Source organism: Babylonia areolata, chromosome 24 (assembly GCF_041734735.1).
Source record: "Babylonia areolata isolate BAREFJ2019XMU chromosome 24, ASM4173473v1, whole genome shotgun sequence".
Taxonomy (NCBI): domain Eukaryota; kingdom Metazoa; phylum Mollusca; class Gastropoda; order Neogastropoda; family Buccinidae; genus Babylonia; species Babylonia areolata.
The window spans coordinates 33,853,326-33,873,637 of record NC_134899.1 but is presented as its reverse complement, the minus strand read 5'-3'; the positions used below and the strand labels follow the sequence as shown (position 1 = coordinate 33,873,637).

The window sequence follows — 20,312 nt, the reverse complement described above, 5'->3', positions numbered from 1 at the left end:
CTAAGCGCGTTGGGTTACGCTGCTGGTCAGGCATCTGCTTGGCAGATGTGGTGTAGCGTATACGGATTTGTCCGAACGCGGTGACGCCTCCTTGAGCTACTGAAACTGAACCTCCCTCTCTCAATACATTATAACATGTGATATGATCTATTATAACCTGCCATGTCATCAGTGTATGGTATTAGTACAGGCTTTAAGGTTGTAAACCTCTTCAACGCCCCATGATGCATATGTACGCCTGCAAAACTGCTTTGCTATTTGCCCAAGGACGAACATACACATTGTGTATTGTCCGGATTTTTAACAGTTCTTTGGGTTTTTTTTATTTGCTGCCCCACCATCTGCGCTGTTTCAGTGGCATTACTCCCATGCTGTTCATTCCGAGTCTCCCATACACAGCCACACCTGGGTTCCTCAGTTACAAAGAACCATTGATGTTAAGTTGTCAGGATGCCACACACCAGAGGTAACCCAGCACTACTGCTGAGTCACTTTGATGGTGTTCGGTATGCATGTTCTGATTTAACATATGTTGGACACTACCTACTAAGTCCCCAATGACGACATTAATGGCTTAGTTGTGGAGCCAGACTGAATGAGCGTCTCCTCCAGAGTGGAGACCACCACCATGTCCTTCCAACAGCAGTCCCCCATGAATCCGCCGACACTGAAGACCTTGACAAGACATACCCCAAGTGCAGAAGTGGATGGTTATCGAAACTGAGGTCACCATTAAAGCAGGGCATAAAAGGCCACATAATTTGGGGCTTTATTTTCATATTGATGAAGGAGGAGGAGGATGACGATGATGATGATGATGACTATGCTGATGAGGTCCATGTCAGTTTGGGACTAAGTGTCAAGGCTGTACTCTATGCTTCCTGTCATAATGATATCCTGGCATCAACCAGGCCCAAGAGATACAGACACTTGCAGTGGTGGTCAGGAGATTAGAACAACACATCCAAAGACACATCCACAAAGTGGATGATACTCGACTCTGTGGTTCCAGTCTTCCCATTTAAGTCTACAGCACACTCAACTCTGGGTAGGAGCCGGCCGCCTGCCGAAAAATCCACGTCTGCTGGGATTCTAACCCACTTCCTCCCAGCTTTCAGTCCATGACGCTAACTACTTTGCCACGGCGGCTGTCATTTTTAACAGTTCTATTATAAAGTTGATGTGTCCCAATAGCCACCAGTCAGAAAGCATTTATTTACTTTCATTATCTTGGAGGAGCAACAGCCAATCATTCTATGTACTGTAATTACTGGTTGTTGATTCATTACACTCTTAGAAATTTAGGATGATGCTTTAAAGGTGAATGACAAAGGACAAACTGGCCCTGGTCGCTCAAAACAGCAGCATGTTGCAAAAACCCTTTGTGATTTTCTCACCCAAAACATTACAGAAGCTTTTCAAGTCATTGAAGACAATGAAGTTAGTGTTCATGGTGACAAAATCTTGTTAAATGGTTCTCTTGACGAGAATGAAAGTGAGAGTGATGATTTGCAAAGAGGGTGGAGACTGGGAGTAGTTGTAGAGCTAGATGTTGTAATAAAAGGAAAGAGTAACAGAAGGCCAAGAATAGCTCTGTGGGTGACCAAGGGTTGAACTAAAAGACAAATCTTGCACTTATTCAGGTCAGGTATGGAAGGAGAGACTGATGAAGGGGTGGAACAGTGTTGTGCATTGCATGAATCACTGGACCGACATGTTTTGTGTGTGTGTGTGTGTGTGTGGTTTTTGTTTTTTTTGGTTTTTTTCAAAACGCATTGATCAAAACATGCTGGCATTGATCAAAGAAGGGTATCAGCTATTGTCTGCAGGCAAAACTCTGAACTATTCTAACCACCCCTCCCCCTTGCACTGTATACCAAATGGGGCACTGACCTCTTTGATATTGTCTGAAAGTGAGCATGAGGGTACTCGGCATGCACAGGCAGGCCTGGCACATGTGTGCACATGTGTGTGTGTGTGTGTGTCTGTGAGTGCATGATTTCTATTTCTCTTGAAAAAAACAACAACTAAAAGAAGCAGTCTGTTAATATGTTTCTGATGCAATTGCCAAGAAACTGTGAGGGAATGATGGGCTGAAAATTTTTCAAATACCAAAAATTTGGATTATAATTCATGACTGTGTACATAAGGTATGGCAACACATTCAATTTTTATACATTTTCTTGGTTCCTTTCGGTTTTAGCTGCTTTTATTATTAATCAATAACATATGTTCAGAAAGAATTTTAAATTTGTTTTTCTCACATTTATAGTTCACTAGTTGCTAACCAGTGTGTTAAATACTGGGTAAGCTTCAAACTATCAGAAAGTATAGTCGGTTCATTTTCCTTTCAGAAACATATGGGCTATGTATTCTTTCTTGCAGTCATTAGAGTGCTAGAATTAGTTGTTAATTATTACCCTCTGCAACCAAACACTGCCTGGCAAATAGCAGAAGCCAAAACAATGCCCAGCACTGAAGCAGTTCAAGTTTCCAGTGTGATGAAAAATAATCTTATTAGCTGCACTTGTAATTTTTAAGTGTTCCTGTTGTAGCCATATTAAGTTATGTTATTCCACAGCTTTATTACTCCCTTGATAAAACAGAACCTTCAATAATGTAGTATGCTTGTCCAACTTGAACTGATGTCCCAATATACATGAGGTATCATTTCATGAAAACAGATTCATTATTTGTAGTGTTTTTATTAACTAGTACAATTATACTGGTCATGAAGAATGTTCTCAGCTTTAATTTGCCATTAACTCTTTGGAACTTGAGGGAAAGCAGGAATCTAAAATTCTATTATCATAGTTCAGATTGCAAATGTCCACCTTTTCCACCTGAAATCCAAACACACTTGCATCTTGCAGCAAAATCATTGCCATGTCAAGCACAAGAGAGGAATGAGTTTATGATTTTTAAAGAGTAAAATGAAAAGATGATTCGAGGATTGGTGGATGTTGGTGTCAGTGGGTTATGATGACATGAGATGCTGGGAATCAGTGTATGAACAGTTCAGTGTACTGATGATTATCATGTGCATGGCTACACCGCTAGCTACTGTTTTGCATAAAAATGAACACAATGAAATGACATACTCACACATGTACATATTATGTATACATCTCTTCAATGACAATCTCATAAACATGCGGCATTAAGGACTTTGATATTAAGTCACATAGGCATGGAAGTGGAGGGGAAATCGAAACTTGGTTCACCTTGAGAGGTTGGTACAAAGGCCACAGAATTGGGGAAACATTTCTCTGTATTTTTTAAATAATACTTTTATCATATAGTTGTTGTTTTTCTCTATATTTTTCACCATATTAATGGATTAATGGATGAGGACAATGTCGCTATGGAGATCCATTTTGGGTTAAGATTGTTTGACTGAGCTGAATACTTGTTATGATACATCCCAGCATCACCTAGGCCCTGTAGTGCTTGTCAGGAAATTTGAGCAGTCTTCTCAAAAACATGTCAGTGATGTAAATGACACTAAATGGCTTCAGCCTTGTCATATGTACCGCACACTACAGGTTCATACTTGTGTAACTTCTGTTTTGTTGTCATTTTAACAGAATATCAGTTGTTTGGATAGCAAGTTTGAAAAGCATCATGTCCTATCTTTCTGTGATATTTAACATACAGAGTAGTACAGTCAAAGGAGATTATGTGTACATAGTGTTCACTAGATGACCAACAGATTCTACCAGTATTTTATAGAACAGTAATTAAGATACTTCTTGTCCATTATAAAGGGATAAGGGGTGATGTGGGCTTTGGGGTGGTGATTAGTGTGTGTGTGTGTGTGTGTGTGTGTGTGTACAGTTGCATTAGTAGCCTCCGTCTGTCTGGCAAAACACAAAAGACTGTGTCTGTTGGCATTCTCTGTGGAACTTGAACAGCGTCTGTGTTGGGGAAACAGTGTAGTCGTGGAGCGTCATTTGCTGTTGCAGATCTCGCACCAGAAAGCTAATGGAGCTTAAGAGTTAATTCTTGCCGTCTTCTCACATTCACACCCACACAGTGCATTCTCATTTATTTTTGTTCATTTCGTGTAACTATTATTTGACAATTTAAAACTGATATCCTCCAGTCCGACAATAATTTTTGAATGGCTGAAACTGGTGCAAATCAACGAAGAAAGAATGGACGGTCTACAAGGTGTCACTTTCCTTTACCCTCCATGTGTCAAGATCAATTAATTATGTAGATGTTACTTCTGTATTTGGGAGGATCACTTACTTTAGACTGAATCAACAAAACAGTTTCATCCAATCTTGATAAGATTTCTTTTGACAGTTCAATATTGGTTCCCGAAAGAATCATTTCATATGTCACCAGTGTTTAAAGCAATGCATATACATCAGGGCTGGTTTGGAGAATGGAGTCCTCTTTTCAAGAGTTTTGAACGGAAGAGAAAACTGTTTGAGTTAACCCAATACTTAAGTCATAAAAACACAATCTCAAGACAGGTAATATTATGTTGTGTTGTATTTCCAATTCTACAGAAGAATGTTAAATAAAAAGTATTTTAAAAAAGGGAAGAAAATACAAGGATAGAGGTGATGAAAGGGAAGAAAGATCCACCACCCTTCCAAACTGAGTTTTCCCCAAGCACACACACTCACATATATGTCACACCAGGGAGATTAAAAAGGCTCACTTTGTTTACAAACGTCAGGCAAAAATAACCGAAGAAAAATATGTTGTAATGGTATTCATTTGTTATAAACCAGTACTGAAATCTGGATGACTTGTTCATCTATCACTAGTGTTTGTATTTTATATCTATTACTAGTATCATAAGCCATATTTCATTTTGGCAATGTTCCCTCACACAAAGATGATCACCACTTTTAACCAAGTTTTTTGTTTCATAAATGTTCAGAAGTATATTTCATACAGTCCTCAAGGAGTCCAAAGGACATCAATGTCAAGTCATATCTCATACACACACATATACACTCTTACACACCTCAACAAACCCTCCCTCTTCTTATACTGAAAAACAAACATTCAAATATGCACAAGAATTAAAACAAACCAGTAAAACAAATCATTCACAGATCCCCTTTATCTCTGCAGAGTTCGTGGGGGAAAAAAAAACCAGCATGAGTTTTGAAGACTGGAACCCTTCTGATGCAGCTGGAGTTCTGTCTATTCTGCAAAGTTAACCACTAATATTTTACCTGTAATGCCTCCCTAAAAACAAAGGGGATGATTCACCTAACAATAAACGTACAGATCTGTGTCCCATGTCCATACACTACATAAGGTTCCTCACTGCTGCTGAGCTGTGCTCCAAAGGCAACGCATATCCCATCCATCAAAAGAAATCTACCAAGGCATTTCTCTTGCTGATTTTGAGTCTGGAACCAAACCTCCATGGAAGAGGGTCAGTTTGCTTTCTTTGAAGTACCAAAGCCTGAGAAGCCCATCAAAGCTGCCATGTCTGGGTCACCTGAACCAAAGCTCTCATCGTCACTGGCCTTTCGTTTGCGCTCTTTCCTCTTCTCCTTCTTGTGAGCCTTGGCTTTCTCTTCCTGGAAAAAAGATAAGAAAACATGGTACTCAGATTAATCCAAACTGTCAAGCAACTATGAACATTTTTGTAAAACTGATATTTCTGTCCTGAAGTTTGTCATGTATCCTCTAAGTTTTTTGTTGTTGTTTTTTTGTTTTTTGGTTGGTTGGTTGTTTGTTTTTTTGTTTAAAAAAAAAAAAAATATTCATCACTTGCCTTTAAAGACAAAAAGGTCAAATTTATGAATACAGCAATCCCTTAAAAAACAATCTCTAAACACACAAACCCACCCTCTGGAGTGAAGGAAAGATGAACTCCGGGTCTCACAAGCAAGTGAGAAGATGAAAGAGCAAGGCTTCATTCTTGCTCTTTCTTGAGTGCCTCAAGCAATGTGCATATGTCATTTTCATAATTATTTTTACAGAAGAGTGGCTCGAGTCCAGAATTTGCCAATATATTACTGACAGCGATTAAATTTTTTTTCTGCCCTACCACAGACTGCACAGAAAAAAATTAGCACAAGAACCCCAAACAATCCTTTGTGCCTACATGTTACCATATATATGTATCTATAATAAATATGTACCTATATCAGAATAATATGTATTCATAGTGAAAAAAAAAGTAAATAAATTCAAACAAATGAACAAAATTATATACCTCCTCTTTTATTTCCTTCAGTCTTTCCTCAATGTCGTACTCTTTCTTTTTTTCTTCTTTTTTCTTTTTGTTCATCTCAAATCGTTGCCGAACTTGGTCCAAAGAAGATCGTTCAATCTTCATGGACATCCCCAAGTTTCTCTGATCTGGAACAAAAATAAAATTGGCAGTTTTGAGGAAAGGGGAAGACAGGAGGGGCATGGGGGCAGGTGGGGGTGAGGGGGGACGGGGGGTAAGGAAAGGACAAGTGGAGAAAGAACAGAAAAAATGTGTGTGTGTGTGTGTGTGTGTGTGTGTGTGTGTGTGTGTGTTTCTCTTATTTTTAATGTCTTTCCACTTGCGTGAAAATGTCTGACACAAAGAGAGTGTGTGTGTTTGTAGTCATGTATCATTATGTCAGTGTGTGAATGTAGCTGCAAGCATGCAAACCTGCTTTTGCATTCATGTGCATGCATATGTGTGCAAGTACATGTGTGTAAACAAGTAAAATTCTTTATTTACACAGGTAAAAACCATAACAGAAGCATGGAACATACTTCTTTTTTTTCCCCCTATCTCTTGTATATAATAATGCATGGGCATAAATCAGTTTATGTGCAATTCAAAATATCTGAATGACAAAATTATATAATGCATACATAAATAATTGATATATCTATACATCCTTTTCAATCTGCCAACACACTCTTGTGCACATGCTCACACACCCTCATCCTTGACTATGCGGATATCCACACATACATGTTTGCATATGCACCAAAATAATATGAAAAGAAACAAGCACAGGTCATGTCTTAACTAGCTCTCATTACACATCTCTGCACTCTCATGGTTTATTGGAGGACATTGAACTACATTTACATTATGCTGAAAAACTAACCCCCTCTCCCAAGCAAACACACAACTGTGAACACAAGTCAGGCAACTCAAATACTAACGCTTTTTCCCATTGATGTGATCCAGGAAGTTGATGGAATCCTTGACAACACAATCACATACATTGCAGTAGTATCTGAAACACAAATTATAGAAAGATTAAGTATCATCAACTGACAAGAACACAGTCAGTCATTGTAACATGGTCAGGTTCAACCCACTTGTCAAGTGTTCCATTTTCATCTTAGATACCTATCATTCATTATGCTACAATTTATACTACAATTATCATGAAAACATAATGAAACCATTTTCTCTGAGTGGAACAGCAGGAAAAGCACTTATCAAGCATTTACACCAAGTTATAGGTCTCTCAAAATTTGAGGGAGAAATTAGAAAGGAAAAGAAGCAACAAAATCTGGAGAATACCTATGGCATTCACCAATAATAACATGACCAAAGGTGAAAATACGCTTTAAAGTGTGGTCCCTTAGTCAGTGAGGAACAGTAACTAATATTTCTTGCAGGGCGACTACAAGAATAATGCTTTGAACATCAGGACACATATATGGAATGCCCACTGTTAATGACAAGTTGCACTCATGCACCTGGATGCCAAAACCGAATTCACCATCACGAACTAATTCAATCATTTAACATGTTGACTGCAATGCTGAAGTACAGCACACTATTCAACGCATAGCTGCAGATGCAGAGTTGATGTACACTGTACATCCAAATACTACACACTCTCTTACATAGCAGAAAAGCCATGTGCTGGGCAAGAAGAAATCACTCCCTGGATATTACTGGGGAATGGATAGATATGAACTGTATTGTGTGGGGTTGTGACAAGAGTCAAAGGGGCGAGGCGCATGGTGACCTTCCTTTGTGTGTGTGTGTGTGTTTGTGTGTGTGTGAATGTGTGTGCATAAAATGGAACAGAGACAGAAAGAAGACAGAATGGCCAGGACTGAGAGGAAGAGAGCACAGAATCACTTACCCTCCTTGCTGAGATGCTGGTGTGGTTTTTGTGATGACAACAGATTTACCAAGCTTTGAGTCAAGATCAACCTGTCAAAGGAAAGACAGCAAGTGAGCCAAATACACAATACAGCTTGTCACCCTGAGTTGTGAAATAGCCAATGTTACTGTCAAACAATTTTTTTAAAGCAAGCAAAATGACATGTATGCATTTAAATATGACTGTCTTCTTTTCTTCAAACAAGATCACTTGTCAGAAGAAAGTTTACAATAATTACAATCGAAGATTAAATACCATTTTCTTTGCTGCATCATTTGTTTTCTAAAGCACAGTAACGAACATCAATGTTAATTTTTTTTTCACCTCTTTTTGGCATTATCGTCAAAAACAAAAATAAAGTGCATGGGCAAATCCATACTCATCTTAATAGGATAACAGATGTTTTTATGTATGAATCCTCAATTTGCTTAAACCAGCATAACAGCACACTCAGTAGTTTGGTCCAAAAGTCAAACACACACACACACAGACATAACTGGAGGCAATCAAAATGTCAAACAACAGCACCTGACATATCCTCTTTTCAGTCAGTATATTTTCATGATATAAGGGATGTCTAGAAAACTGAGCACACAATTTCAAACAGTACAGTTCTATCTCACTGAACAGGGAAAAGTTGGCATGTTCCTGGCAGGCAAGCTTTTCAAAACTTTTCTTTCCAATTCCATGCCACGTTTTAAATCAGAATATCATGCCTTTTATGGATATGCAACCAGTGTGGGATCACCAGAACCATGTGAGGACTCCCTAAAACCCTCAAATGAAAGTCCTGTGGGCTCCTTCAGTAAACCAGCTCAGGGGTTCTGGTAACAGTGAGAGATGAAAAATCTTGGGGGTCCCAGGAACTCTTTCACCATAATTCTATGGGGCCCCAGACTAACTTCAGAGGGTCACTCTCAGGTCTGATGCTGCACATTCTATTTCCAGTCAAATGTGCCACATACATACAAAGGCAGGCATACCTTCTATCATTCTGATCATAATTATCTAGGTTTCTGGGCTAAATGGAAAAGCGAAACAACTCCCCTTTGTAACAATCTACACATCACATTATTCACCATACAAGATTTTTCATTCTTTTTATACATTCATTCAGTTTTTAAAAATGACCCAGGGACCCACTCAATGAACATGCAGTGCATCTGTTCCATTTTCAAAATGTCAGGGACACTTACTTAAGCAATAACAAAAGCACTGCAGCTATAGGAAACCTTGTGATCATGCCCAAAAAATGAAACTCAGAAAAGCCAAGCCAATTCAGTGATCATGCATTAAATGCTGCTTAAATTTTTTGTATAAATTTACTCATTTACCAGATGTTACACTTGTAAGCAAAGCAAAAACCACTATCAGTATCACAGTACTAAACTTATCATTCGACATACTGGAAACCAGAATATAAACACTAACACATGAGTCTTTTTTTTATATATATCACCTTTTTTCTTTTTTTTTTTTAACAGGAAAAAGTACTGAACAAAATGGCAATAACTTTACCTTATAATCACGAGGCTTGAGGAGTTCTCGTTTAACAGGAGGTCCAGTGTCTTTCTCCTCTGTCTCCCGTAGTATGCGTTCACGAGCCAGGCGCTCATATTCATCCCGGTCCCACTTGCGACGATGGTCACTTACTGGATTCTGCCACAGGTCAATATGCTTGGTTTGCTGAGTGATGATTCTAATTACTAATGCCTAGTAATGGTAATACTTCCAGTCTCTATTGCAGTCTATGCTGCTTTGCAGAAAGCTGAGTACTCAGTCTGAATGAACCATTTATCGACATACACTGATACAGCCATTACAGGTTACATGTTTCGAATTGATATTATACAAAAAGCATTTTATATTGTTTTTACTTACTGAAAGTCAGTAGTATAAGAAAAATCACCAACCCATACCAACCAACAGATAATAAATGAATTAACGAGTAACACTAACACAGTAACAGGTTACATACACTGAGATTTGTGACCCGGATACATATAATGATACATTTATAACCATATGATGCATGTATATCTAAATTCTATAAACAGTATGTGATCCCTTTAGGCTTTAGGGACAAAAAAACACCAAAAACAAAAACAAAAAAAACATGTAATTAAAATAACTCTGAATAACAAAATATAACAAAACATTCCAACAAACGACATTTTAGAATAGTACAAAAGACTGAAAATGGATGAACAAGAAAAACAAAAAAAGAAAAGGGTGACGGGGATTTGGTCTGGGTAGTGAAGGTAAGAAGAAAGGGGTGGAGAAGGGAAAGCATCACTAACAATGCCCAATCCTTTCAATTTTCATGAACATTCGCTTGTAACTGTAAGCAGCTAGAGCTGAGCCAAGAATTTTCCTTTCTTCATGTTCCAATGAATATTTCATTATCAATACATTAATCTTCTGACCCACTCAGAATCTCCACCTACAATAAGACTGCTGTATTTATGCAGGTGTGTCAAAACATTTTGCTCCTGACATTTGCAGCTGCCTTGCAGCAAACACCATGTCGGTGGTTCCGCGCTCTTTCCAGAATCCACATTGGCTCTCAGGCAAATGACCTTGGTCAAGGTGTGCTGTGAGGCGGTTTAGTAGGATCCTGGCAAGTATCTTGCCTGCGATGGAGAGCAAGGAAATGCCCCGATGGTTATCACAGGCTTGCCGGTTCCCCTTTCGCTTGTACAAGTGAATGATAGATGCAGCTTTGAAATCCTGGGGGATCGTCTCTTCTTTCCACATGAGTGAGTACAGCTGATGGAGCTTCTCAGTCAGCACAGTGCCTCCATCCTTGTAGACCTCTGCTGGTACAGAGTCTGAGCCAGGTGCTTTGCCACTGGATAGCAGACGGATTGCTTTCTGGGTCTCAAGAAGTGTTGGCGGATCGTCCAGTGCTTCGTTGATGGGGACTTGTAGGATACGGTCTATGGCTTCATCATTTATGGAGGAAGGGCGATTTAAGACACTGCTGAAGTGCTCAGCCCAGCGTTCGAGAATTTTCTCCTTTTCGGTGATCAAGGTATTCCCATCTGCACTGAGAAGGGGGGATGATCCTGAGAATGTGGGGCCATAGACTTCTTTTAAGGCATCATAGAACCTCTTCATATCGTGCCTGTCAGCATATCCCTGGATCTCATCTGCTTTGTCACTCAGCCACTTATCTTGCATCTGACATAACTTTTGCTGAACAGTCCTGCGGATGGCATTGTACGCATCCTTTTCTGATGTGGACTTTGGGTTGCTCAGGTAGGCTTGATGCAGACAGCGTTTCTCATCCAGAAGCTGCTTGATTTCATCACAGTTTTCATCAAACCAGTTTTTGTGCTTTCTGGTCATGGGTCCCAGGGTCTCTGAAGCTGTACTATAGATCAGCTCGTGCAGGGTCCTCCAGTCAGACTCCACATTCTGGTTGTCCAGAGAGGTGGATTCCAGACTACAAGGCGATGGTCTGTCCAACACTCAGCGCCGCACTTGGTCTTTGTCACACATACATCTTGCCTATCCCTTTTCCCGACAATGACGTAATCGATGAGATGCCAATGCTTTGAGCGAGGGTGCATCCATGACGTCCTGTTACGGGTAGGGAGGCAGAAAACTGTGTTGGTTATCTGCAGTTCGTGCTCTGCACAGGTCTGAAGCAAAAGCAATCCATTTGGGTTGCAGTGGCCCACGCCGTGCTTTCCAATCACTCTATCCCAGGAGATGTAGTCAGAGCCAACTCTAGCACTGAAGTCCCCAAGAAAGATGAGCTTGTCTGCTTTCGGGATAGCAACAATGACAGAGTGAAGGTCCTCGTAGAACTTCGCCTTCACTTCATCCGAGTTGGTCATGGTTGGGGTGTAGGCACTGACAATGGTGAGGTGCTTCTGGCCAGATGCCAGTGGGAGTTTCATGGTCATAAGCCTATCGTTGACTCCCTTTGGGATTCCAGCTAGCTTGTTGACAAGTGCTGTTTTTACTGCAAAACCAACGCCAGCCTCATGTCGCTCTTCGCTTCCTCGTCCACTCCAGAAGAAGGTGGAACCAGATCCCCATTCATTGAGCTCGCCTTCACCTGCAAGCCAAGTCTCACTCAAGGCTGCGATGTCATGTTGTATCTGGCGAGTTCAGATGCAACTAGTGCCGTTCTCCTTTGGGGTCTGTCCGCATCATCTCTGTCCAGGAGAGTCCTTATGTTCCAAGCACCAAAGGTGAGAGGAACGATCCTTGTTTTTTTCTTTTCTTTCTCGTTGTTTCGACCGCTGATGTAGGGTCCCCGCCAGCCGCGGTATGCTGGCCAGGGTGATATGGAGCAGGCAATTTTTAGGGCACCTTTTCTAGCCCCTTCCTCATGCCAGGGAGGTGAGCAGTGCATTCCCAAAGAGAGCTGCTCAGACGCTCAGATGGCTGCTGAACTCCATCGCTGCTCCTGTTGATGAAGAACGACCCTATGGCCTGAGCCGCCTGCGTGCAGGTCTGCGACTGCCAGTGTACCCACACCTGTCGTTTCGTTGCTCGCCTGTCGCCACAGGACTTGGGGGTGATGAAAGGATGAAGGATGAAAGGCCATTAAGAATGACTGATGACTTGCGCGATGAGTTTGTTTAAAGTGAAGAGGAGTTGCGCAACATCGACCTCACTCTCTTGTCCGGGTTCACCAATATCCAGTGGCAAGATTAAGTCGAGACAACTGGAGGATGAGCACGGATGCAGTAGATGACCAAGATATCCTTTTGGTGTCTCATCTTGCTCTCTGCACTCCACAGTGCGTTGCTGTAACCGCCTTTCTCTGTTGAACCAATAGGTATCTTCCGCAGATTCTGCCGGATCCAGACTTCGCATGCATGAGTAGACACACCCCGGGGGCCAACTGCGTGTGGCATGCACACAGCACGGTGGAGCTAGATGGCCGCTGGTGGCTCTCCTGAGCCGACGCCCTTTTATGGATCTCGTTTTTAATTCCATAAAGGTGTCTAGCCACCCACCTCACCAGTCCTGGAAGGGAGCGGTGGGAGTGCCAGTTTAGTCGCTGGCAACCCAACCCGACCCTGAACAGGTTGTACTGGATTACAGGTTACCAGTAGCAGATCTAATGACCTGACCTGACTTCTTAAGTAAAACCTTTCTGAAAAGCGTTTTCAGATTTCTTTTCTATGAGTGTGACAGACATATATATGCCTTTGTTTCAATATTTGTCACTTTCAGAACTTTGCATGTGTTGGCACTGATATACTCTAAGTAGACAAAGCAAAACAAACAAAAAAAAGATACAATGCCTTTTCGGCTCTCACTCTCAAGTTTTTTTCTTCTTCTTTTTTGTTGTTGTGTGGAATGGTTCTGTAAACACTGAACGCAGGCCATTAGAATACAATGTATTGCAATAAGTGACATATAGAATCTACTCCCACTCCTAAATTCTCGGATGAATGAATAAAAACTGCTGCAATGCAGTGTGTATATCCTCTACATGTTTAAATTTATCACTCAAAATGCTTGTGTACCAAATGAGGCTGCGTACTGGTCGGCTACACAATATTTCTTTGTTTCAACACAGTGCACATGCTGCTGTTATTTTGATGGTAGTCCTGCACCCTCACCAGCAGCTGATAGTCACTCAATATTCAAAATAAAACGCAATGGTCAGCCAGTGCCTTGATCATCAGATTGCAGTCACTTTGTCACTGCCAACATATCATCAGATAATGAAAGGAAAACGTTAGATTAGGGTCTGATATTTGATTCTGCTTCACGAAGAGATTTCTTTTGTTCTTCTGAAAGTGGGGACCTAATATAGTTATAACAGCAGCGGGGTCTTCTCTTTCAGTGTTCCAACATCAAATCCTTTCACCGTCTCAAGATTCGCTGGATATATTGATTAAATGACATAACATAAGAGCTTGGTGAGCGTTTGCCTGCACACATCTGTAGTCACTGTATCTTCCTCGCTGGAATAAGTACTTCAGACAGTCCATGAGATTTCCTTTCTCACTTATGTGATCCCTGGAAGAAGTGTGATAAAAGAAAAAAAAAAAAAAATTGAAACATCATATTACGGCGCAATAGCCAAGTGGTTTAGGCGTTGGACTTCCAATCTGAGGGTACCAGGTTCAAATCATGGTAACAGCGCCTGGTGGGTGAAGGGTGGAGATTTTTCTGATCTCCCAGGTCAACATACGTACAGACCTGCTAGTGCCTGAATCCCCATCATGTGTATACACATGCAGAAGATCAAATACGCACGTTAAAGATCCTGTAGTGTAACCCTTGTCCGCGTTCGGTGGGTCATGGAGACACGAAAATACCCAGCACGCAAGAACCACGACAGATCAGTTTCAGTTTCAGTAGCTCAAGGAGGCGTCACTGCATTTGGACAAATCCATATACGCTACACCACATCTGCCAAGCAGATGCATGACCAGCAGCGTAACCCAATGCGCTTAGTCAGGCCTTGTGAAAGACAAAAAAAAGGTGAATAAATAGATAAGCTTACATAAAAAAAAAAAAAAAAAAATAAAAAAGGTAGTAGTAATGATAATAAAAAAAGGGCAACAATGATGATAAATAAGCAAATAAATGTAAAACATGAAGACACACATTCACACATACAGTGATACACCCACACCTGCATAACAGATATGCACCAAACATGCAGTTTCACAGATATGAAAAGCACAGTCAAATACATATAAACGTACATGATCTCCAACACACACACACACACACACACACCACACACATTACCACGACAGAGTCATCGGCAAGTCTATGTTGGTCGTGTATCGGAAAGAAGAAGTTTCAGTTTCAGTACGACGAAGAAGAACGACGGCAGAACAGACACAGACTTAAGTTCAGAAGTGTATAACGTCAAACCAACAATTTTCGAACAAATATGCAGCATGGTCAAGAAGTAAGAATACATACATATATTGTAAACTGCACATTTTCAAGCTATTACAAGTCTTAGTTTCACTTACATCGTAGGCCGACATCTTGACTGATTAGCGAAATAAACTATATGCACAGATGTTCCATTTCCGCCTTTCAGTTTGGTCTATATACACATACGCTGTGCACTTAATGACATATGACCATTCGCTTTTACATCAATTTCAATGAATTTAAAAACATCATGAAAAAAGTACATGAAGTCTAAGGTATAACTGATGCACCCTCTGTGTGTGACGTTTTTGTAATCATGACTGTTGAATCAATTTTGAACCATTTGACTGCACTGATTGTTTTCATTTCAAGTCACGCGTTCTCAGTTTATATGTATCATGTTATAGAAGCTTTCTGTCGTCTGTCTGTCTGGAAACATCCTCCGTGTAGAATAAATAAATTCTGATGAATACACAAATACATATGCATGCACTCCAATCAATGCCTGACTAAGCGCGTTGAAGTTCAGCACCGTGCCATAGCGGATTAGTGCAACTCAGTATGGCCGGCTTACACATACAGTATGGATACTGGCAATACTCTCTTCATATGTGCAAGCCATTGCACAATAGTGCAGACATTCTAATTTTATGTCGTTACACTTTATGTTTTGCTTTGTTTGTGAAAAAAAAGAGCTGGCAAACACTTTCAACCTTAATGTCGTCTATTTTGTACTCAGTCAGTTATTAGGGTATGTGTGCATGGTGTGTTACTGAGAGAAAACACGAACCGCATAACGCATGCTTACATTACACACATGAAATGAAGTTGTGAGAGACATCAAGTTTATAATTTTGTTGCATTCCACACACCATGCATACGTACCAAATATAATCATCAGTTTTAGTTTTCAGTCTTTACACTAACCAATAGTTTCCATTTCAGTTTCACTGAACAATGTTTGTGAATGACACAGTGGCTGACGGACTGTTGTAATCATTCTTTTGCCTCACTCGGCAAAATTGTCACCAGCATACAAGAGGACAAATAATCACGTGTAACTATCTATGTCTGAAATGTTAACATTCAAGAAAAGATCAAAAGATGAACTTTTACGCTCCGGCAGTCAAATGCTGACGACTCTTTAGTCATTAGTGACACAAATAACAAAGTAAAGGCGAAGATTTTTTCCTTGTCTTACACCCCGACAAATGTTTTAAAAAATCGATTTTTTTGTTTACGATTAAAATCATACATGACTTAATTTTGTCATACACACATAACTTAATTCTGTCATACATGTTATTCCGACATGCAAAAAAAAAAAAAAAAAAGAAAGAAAAAAAAATCACGCCTTTATGAACAGGTATTTGCCACAACCCACTTCCCCAAACTGAATCAAAGGCTTTTTTTTTAAATCAACGAAAGCACAATAAAGTTTCTTCTCTTTCATGGAAAAAACACCAGTTAGTGGTTTCAAAATAAACATTTGATCTTATGTTGAATATAATTATCTAAATCCTATTTGGGCTTTTGAAAGTAAATTGTTTGTACTAACATAATCAGTCGATCTAGCATTTAGCACTGAAGTGAATAGTTTCCAACACGGCTCAGCAAATTTATTCCCCAATCACACTCAAGCGTATCATACTTGTCTTTATACAATGGTAATATCACGCCCGATGTCTTCATCCAGTACCTTGTTATAATAATTTACAAGATGTGTCTGTAAGCAAAGCGATGCTGTTAACAATATATTCATTACGAATCATGTCTTTGCAAGCACTCTTGTCTTTCTTAAGTCTTTTGATGGCTAAAGGAATTTAATCCCCAGTAACTGGCGCGTTTAAACTATCATCATTGTACACTGTATATTCACACTATGCATTGTTGCTGTACCGTCGTTATGCTCACTATTATCCCGGGCACGTTGAGGTTTCTGAAATGGTACAACACGTCTTCTAAATTAATGGGACAGGCTGTTTTCCATTTCTTTTTAAGTTTATTCCATATTTCTCTTGAACCGTCCTTTCGTAAACTTCGTAGTTCCCTGTGTTTCGCTTAGAAATATCGTTCTGATAAGTTTCCGGTTTGCGTGTGAAATCAAAGCAGCTGCAACTTCCTCTGCGTTTTGTCTTCGAAGTACGAATTTAATACGTCCCAAGTGTATCTTTTGCCGCCTGAATCACTATTTTGCGAGAGAACATCATTCATGACATCAATATCCGCAGCATATCTTGCGTCATTTAAATCTGTACTGTATTTGTAAGCGTTAGACAAATTTTCCAGTAAAGAAGCAACATTTTTTTTCATGATTTCATTCTGACCTGCTGCATTTGACGTGTCACTTTTTTGTTGATGATAAAACGATATGACAGCCGTGTCAGGACGGTCTTTATGGTTCACACAAACATACCCCACACTCCCCCTGAAGGTCTTCCCACCCAGTCACAATTTACACACAGCCTTCCAATTCGGTCTGTACAACAAGTTGCATCAGAAAGGGGTAAAATTATTTGTTCAACAAAGAACTGACATTGAAATTAAACTTTTTTTAGTTCTAAGATTTTAAATCTAAGAGTCCTGTGCCGTCTTCCATGCAGATGGTAAGAGCTGATTATTGTCTATGGCTGCTGTCATTTGATATCACTTCTACTTTCTGTGTGACTCAATGTTCAAAAAGAACAGCCAGTGGTTTTTTTTTGTCTCACTCCTATGATCTTACTGCAGACAGTCTCTATCCTGTGCAACTTGATACATTCTTACATTTCACACTTAAGCTTCCATACCAACATATAAAAGAGAACATTAAAATTGATCCAATAAAACATCTGTAAAATTATTTAGTACTTTATCACTGACACTGAGGCTTCGAAGTTTTTGTAAACACTAAACTCTCTCTCTCCCTCTGGGTGTGTGTGCGTGCGCGCGCATGTGTGTGTGTGTGTGTGTGCGCGCGCGCGCGTGTATGTGTGTGTGTGTGTGCGCGCGTAACCGTGTGAAGTGTGTGTGTGCGTGCGTGCGTGCGTCAGTGCGCGCGTGTGTGTGTGTGTGTGCGTGCGTGCATGCGTGTGTGTTTGTGAGATAGAAATGCAATTGTGTATTTCATCATCAAACTATTCTTGGTTATATATACTCATTTGTTGTTGTTGCTTTTCATCTCCTTGATTCCTCTCTCTCTCTGACCTAATTTTTTTTACTCACTTGTGTAAACAAAGTGAGTCTATGTTTTAACCCGGTGTTCGGTTGTCTGTGTGTGTGTGTGTGTGTGGTAAACTTTAACATTGACATTTTCTCTGCAAATACTTTGTCAGTTGACACCAAATTAGGCATAAAAATAGGAAAAATTCAGTTCTTTCCAGTCATCTTGTTTAAAACAATATTGCACCTGTGGGATGGGCACAAAAATTTTTAAAAAATGAAGCCTAATTATATGCAAACTGCATTTACTGTTATATTTATATTTTTTGTATTCTCTAAACTTGGCACTTTGATCTGATATTCTGACACAACAACAAGAGCAGTCATTATTATCATTTTTTGTTCAAACAGGAACTTCTTTTGCTAAGCATGGAAGTTTTCTTTATTTTGCAAACGTTTTGGTGCAGATAGTAAAAAAAGGGAAATTACTCTGTAATTAATGCTAGGGGTCTTAATTTGCTTTAAACTGATCTTTCTCATCTTAAACATTACATTCTGAAATTATACTCAATACATAAAAAGCTTGGTTTTTTTTATTTTTTTTTATTTTTATAAAGTGTATCATAAGTGAGCCATGAAGGCCTTGCCTCTCTTGTTTTTCTATTCTATCACTGATGGCTTGATGTAAAAAAAGCGATTGTTGTTGCTTATTCAATTGACCATCATGACTTAAAACCTTGACTTGACTTCACACACACACACACACACACACACACACAAACGCTGAAACTCACACACGGACACACAGACGGACACAGACAAACACACAAACGCGCGCGCGCGCGCACGCACGCACACACATACACAAATATATTCTCCACACACACACATTCGTTCACACACAGACACGCACTCGCACGCGCGCGCGCGCGCCACAAACACACACACACATACACACACGCAAGATTCTTGGTTTCTTTCATTGTATATCCTCTATCATCCAGTGAACATTTCAGGCATTGATTTGATGGGTCTTTGTGTGTGTGTGTGTGTGTGTTTTGCACGCGCATACACACACACACACACACACACTCACACCTCTCCCCCCCCCAGCATCCCCCCCCAGCATCCCCCCACCCCCCACAAATATATCCTCCACACACACATTCATGCACACACAGACACACGCAAACACACACACACACACACACACGATTCTTTGTTTTTATTATTGAATATCCTCTATCATCCGGTGAACATTTCAGGCATTGATTTGGTGGGTCTTTTTGTGTGTGTGTGCCCACACACACACACACACCTCTTCCCCCCCAAGCCACCCCCCACACAAATATATCCTCCACACACACATTCATGCACACACAGACACACGAAAACCTACACACACACACACACACACACACACACACACACACACACACACACACAAGATTTTTTATTTTTATCATTGTATATCCTCTATCATCCGGTGAACATTTCAGGCATTGATTTGGTGTGTCTTTTTGTGTGTGCGCGCGCACACACACACACACACACACACACTCACTCACACACACACACACACACACACACACACACACACACACACACACACACACACACACACGCACACACACTCTACTTCGCCCCTCTCCCTCTCTCCCCCCCACACAAATATATCCTCCACACACATACATTAATGCACACACAGACACACGCAAACACACACACACACACACACACAAATATATCCTCCACACCCCCACATTCATGCACACACAGACACACGCAAACACACACACCCCCACACACATATAATATTCTTTGTTTTTATCATTGTATATCCTCTATCTTCTTGGTGAACATTTCAGGCATTGATTTGGTACATCTTTTTGTGTGCATCTTATGAACTGGATTCCTTATTAAGAGTATATCCCTATGGATTATTATCTCTTGATACTGGTTCTCTAGGCCTTGTCTGGTACATTTCAACTATACACATATTAAGAAAAATGTTAGTTTTTCTTCTCCAGTTGATGCTCACGTTAAGTTTTGATCTGCTCTTTGCTTAATTAAGAATCATTCTGTTCAGCTGTCAGCCAGGAGAAGTGGGAGCCAGCTGATCACCCCAAAGTGCAAAATAGTTGTTGCTTGCTGTGCATCCTAACCTAGAGTTAAGAAACATACCTGCAAAATAGCAGCAGG

At 40.2% G+C, this 20,312-nt stretch overlaps 1 protein-coding gene across 1 annotated transcript; it reads right to left on the bottom strand.

Moving 5' to 3' along the window:
* Positions 1-4,033: 4,033 nt before the first annotated feature.
* Positions 4,034-15,120, bottom strand: LOC143298930 (zinc finger matrin-type protein 2-like). Its single transcript, XM_076611962.1, has 6 exons — positions 15,065-15,120; positions 9,615-9,755; positions 8,076-8,146; positions 7,135-7,208; positions 6,197-6,342; positions 4,034-5,555 (listed from the first exon to the last, which is right to left on the bottom strand). Exons 1-6 carry the CDS (start codon positions 15,077-15,079, stop codon positions 5,409-5,411), a joined length of 594 nt encoding a protein of 197 aa, XP_076468077.1. The 5' UTR covers positions 15,080-15,120; the 3' UTR covers positions 4,034-5,408.
* Between the last annotated feature and the right edge of the window lie 5,192 nt (positions 15,121-20,312).

Excerpts from the sequence above, each read along its gene's own strand:
- LOC143298930 (XM_076611962.1), bottom strand. Across the intron at positions 8,147-9,614 it reads TCAAGCCTCGTGATTATAAG|GTTGATCTTGACTCAAAGCT; the intron begins GTAAAGTTATTG and ends TTCCTTTGACAG. Across the intron at positions 5,556-6,196 it reads TGAAGGAAATAAAAGAGGAG|GAAGAGAAAGCCAAGGCTCA; the intron begins GTATATAATTTT and ends TCTTTTTTCCAG.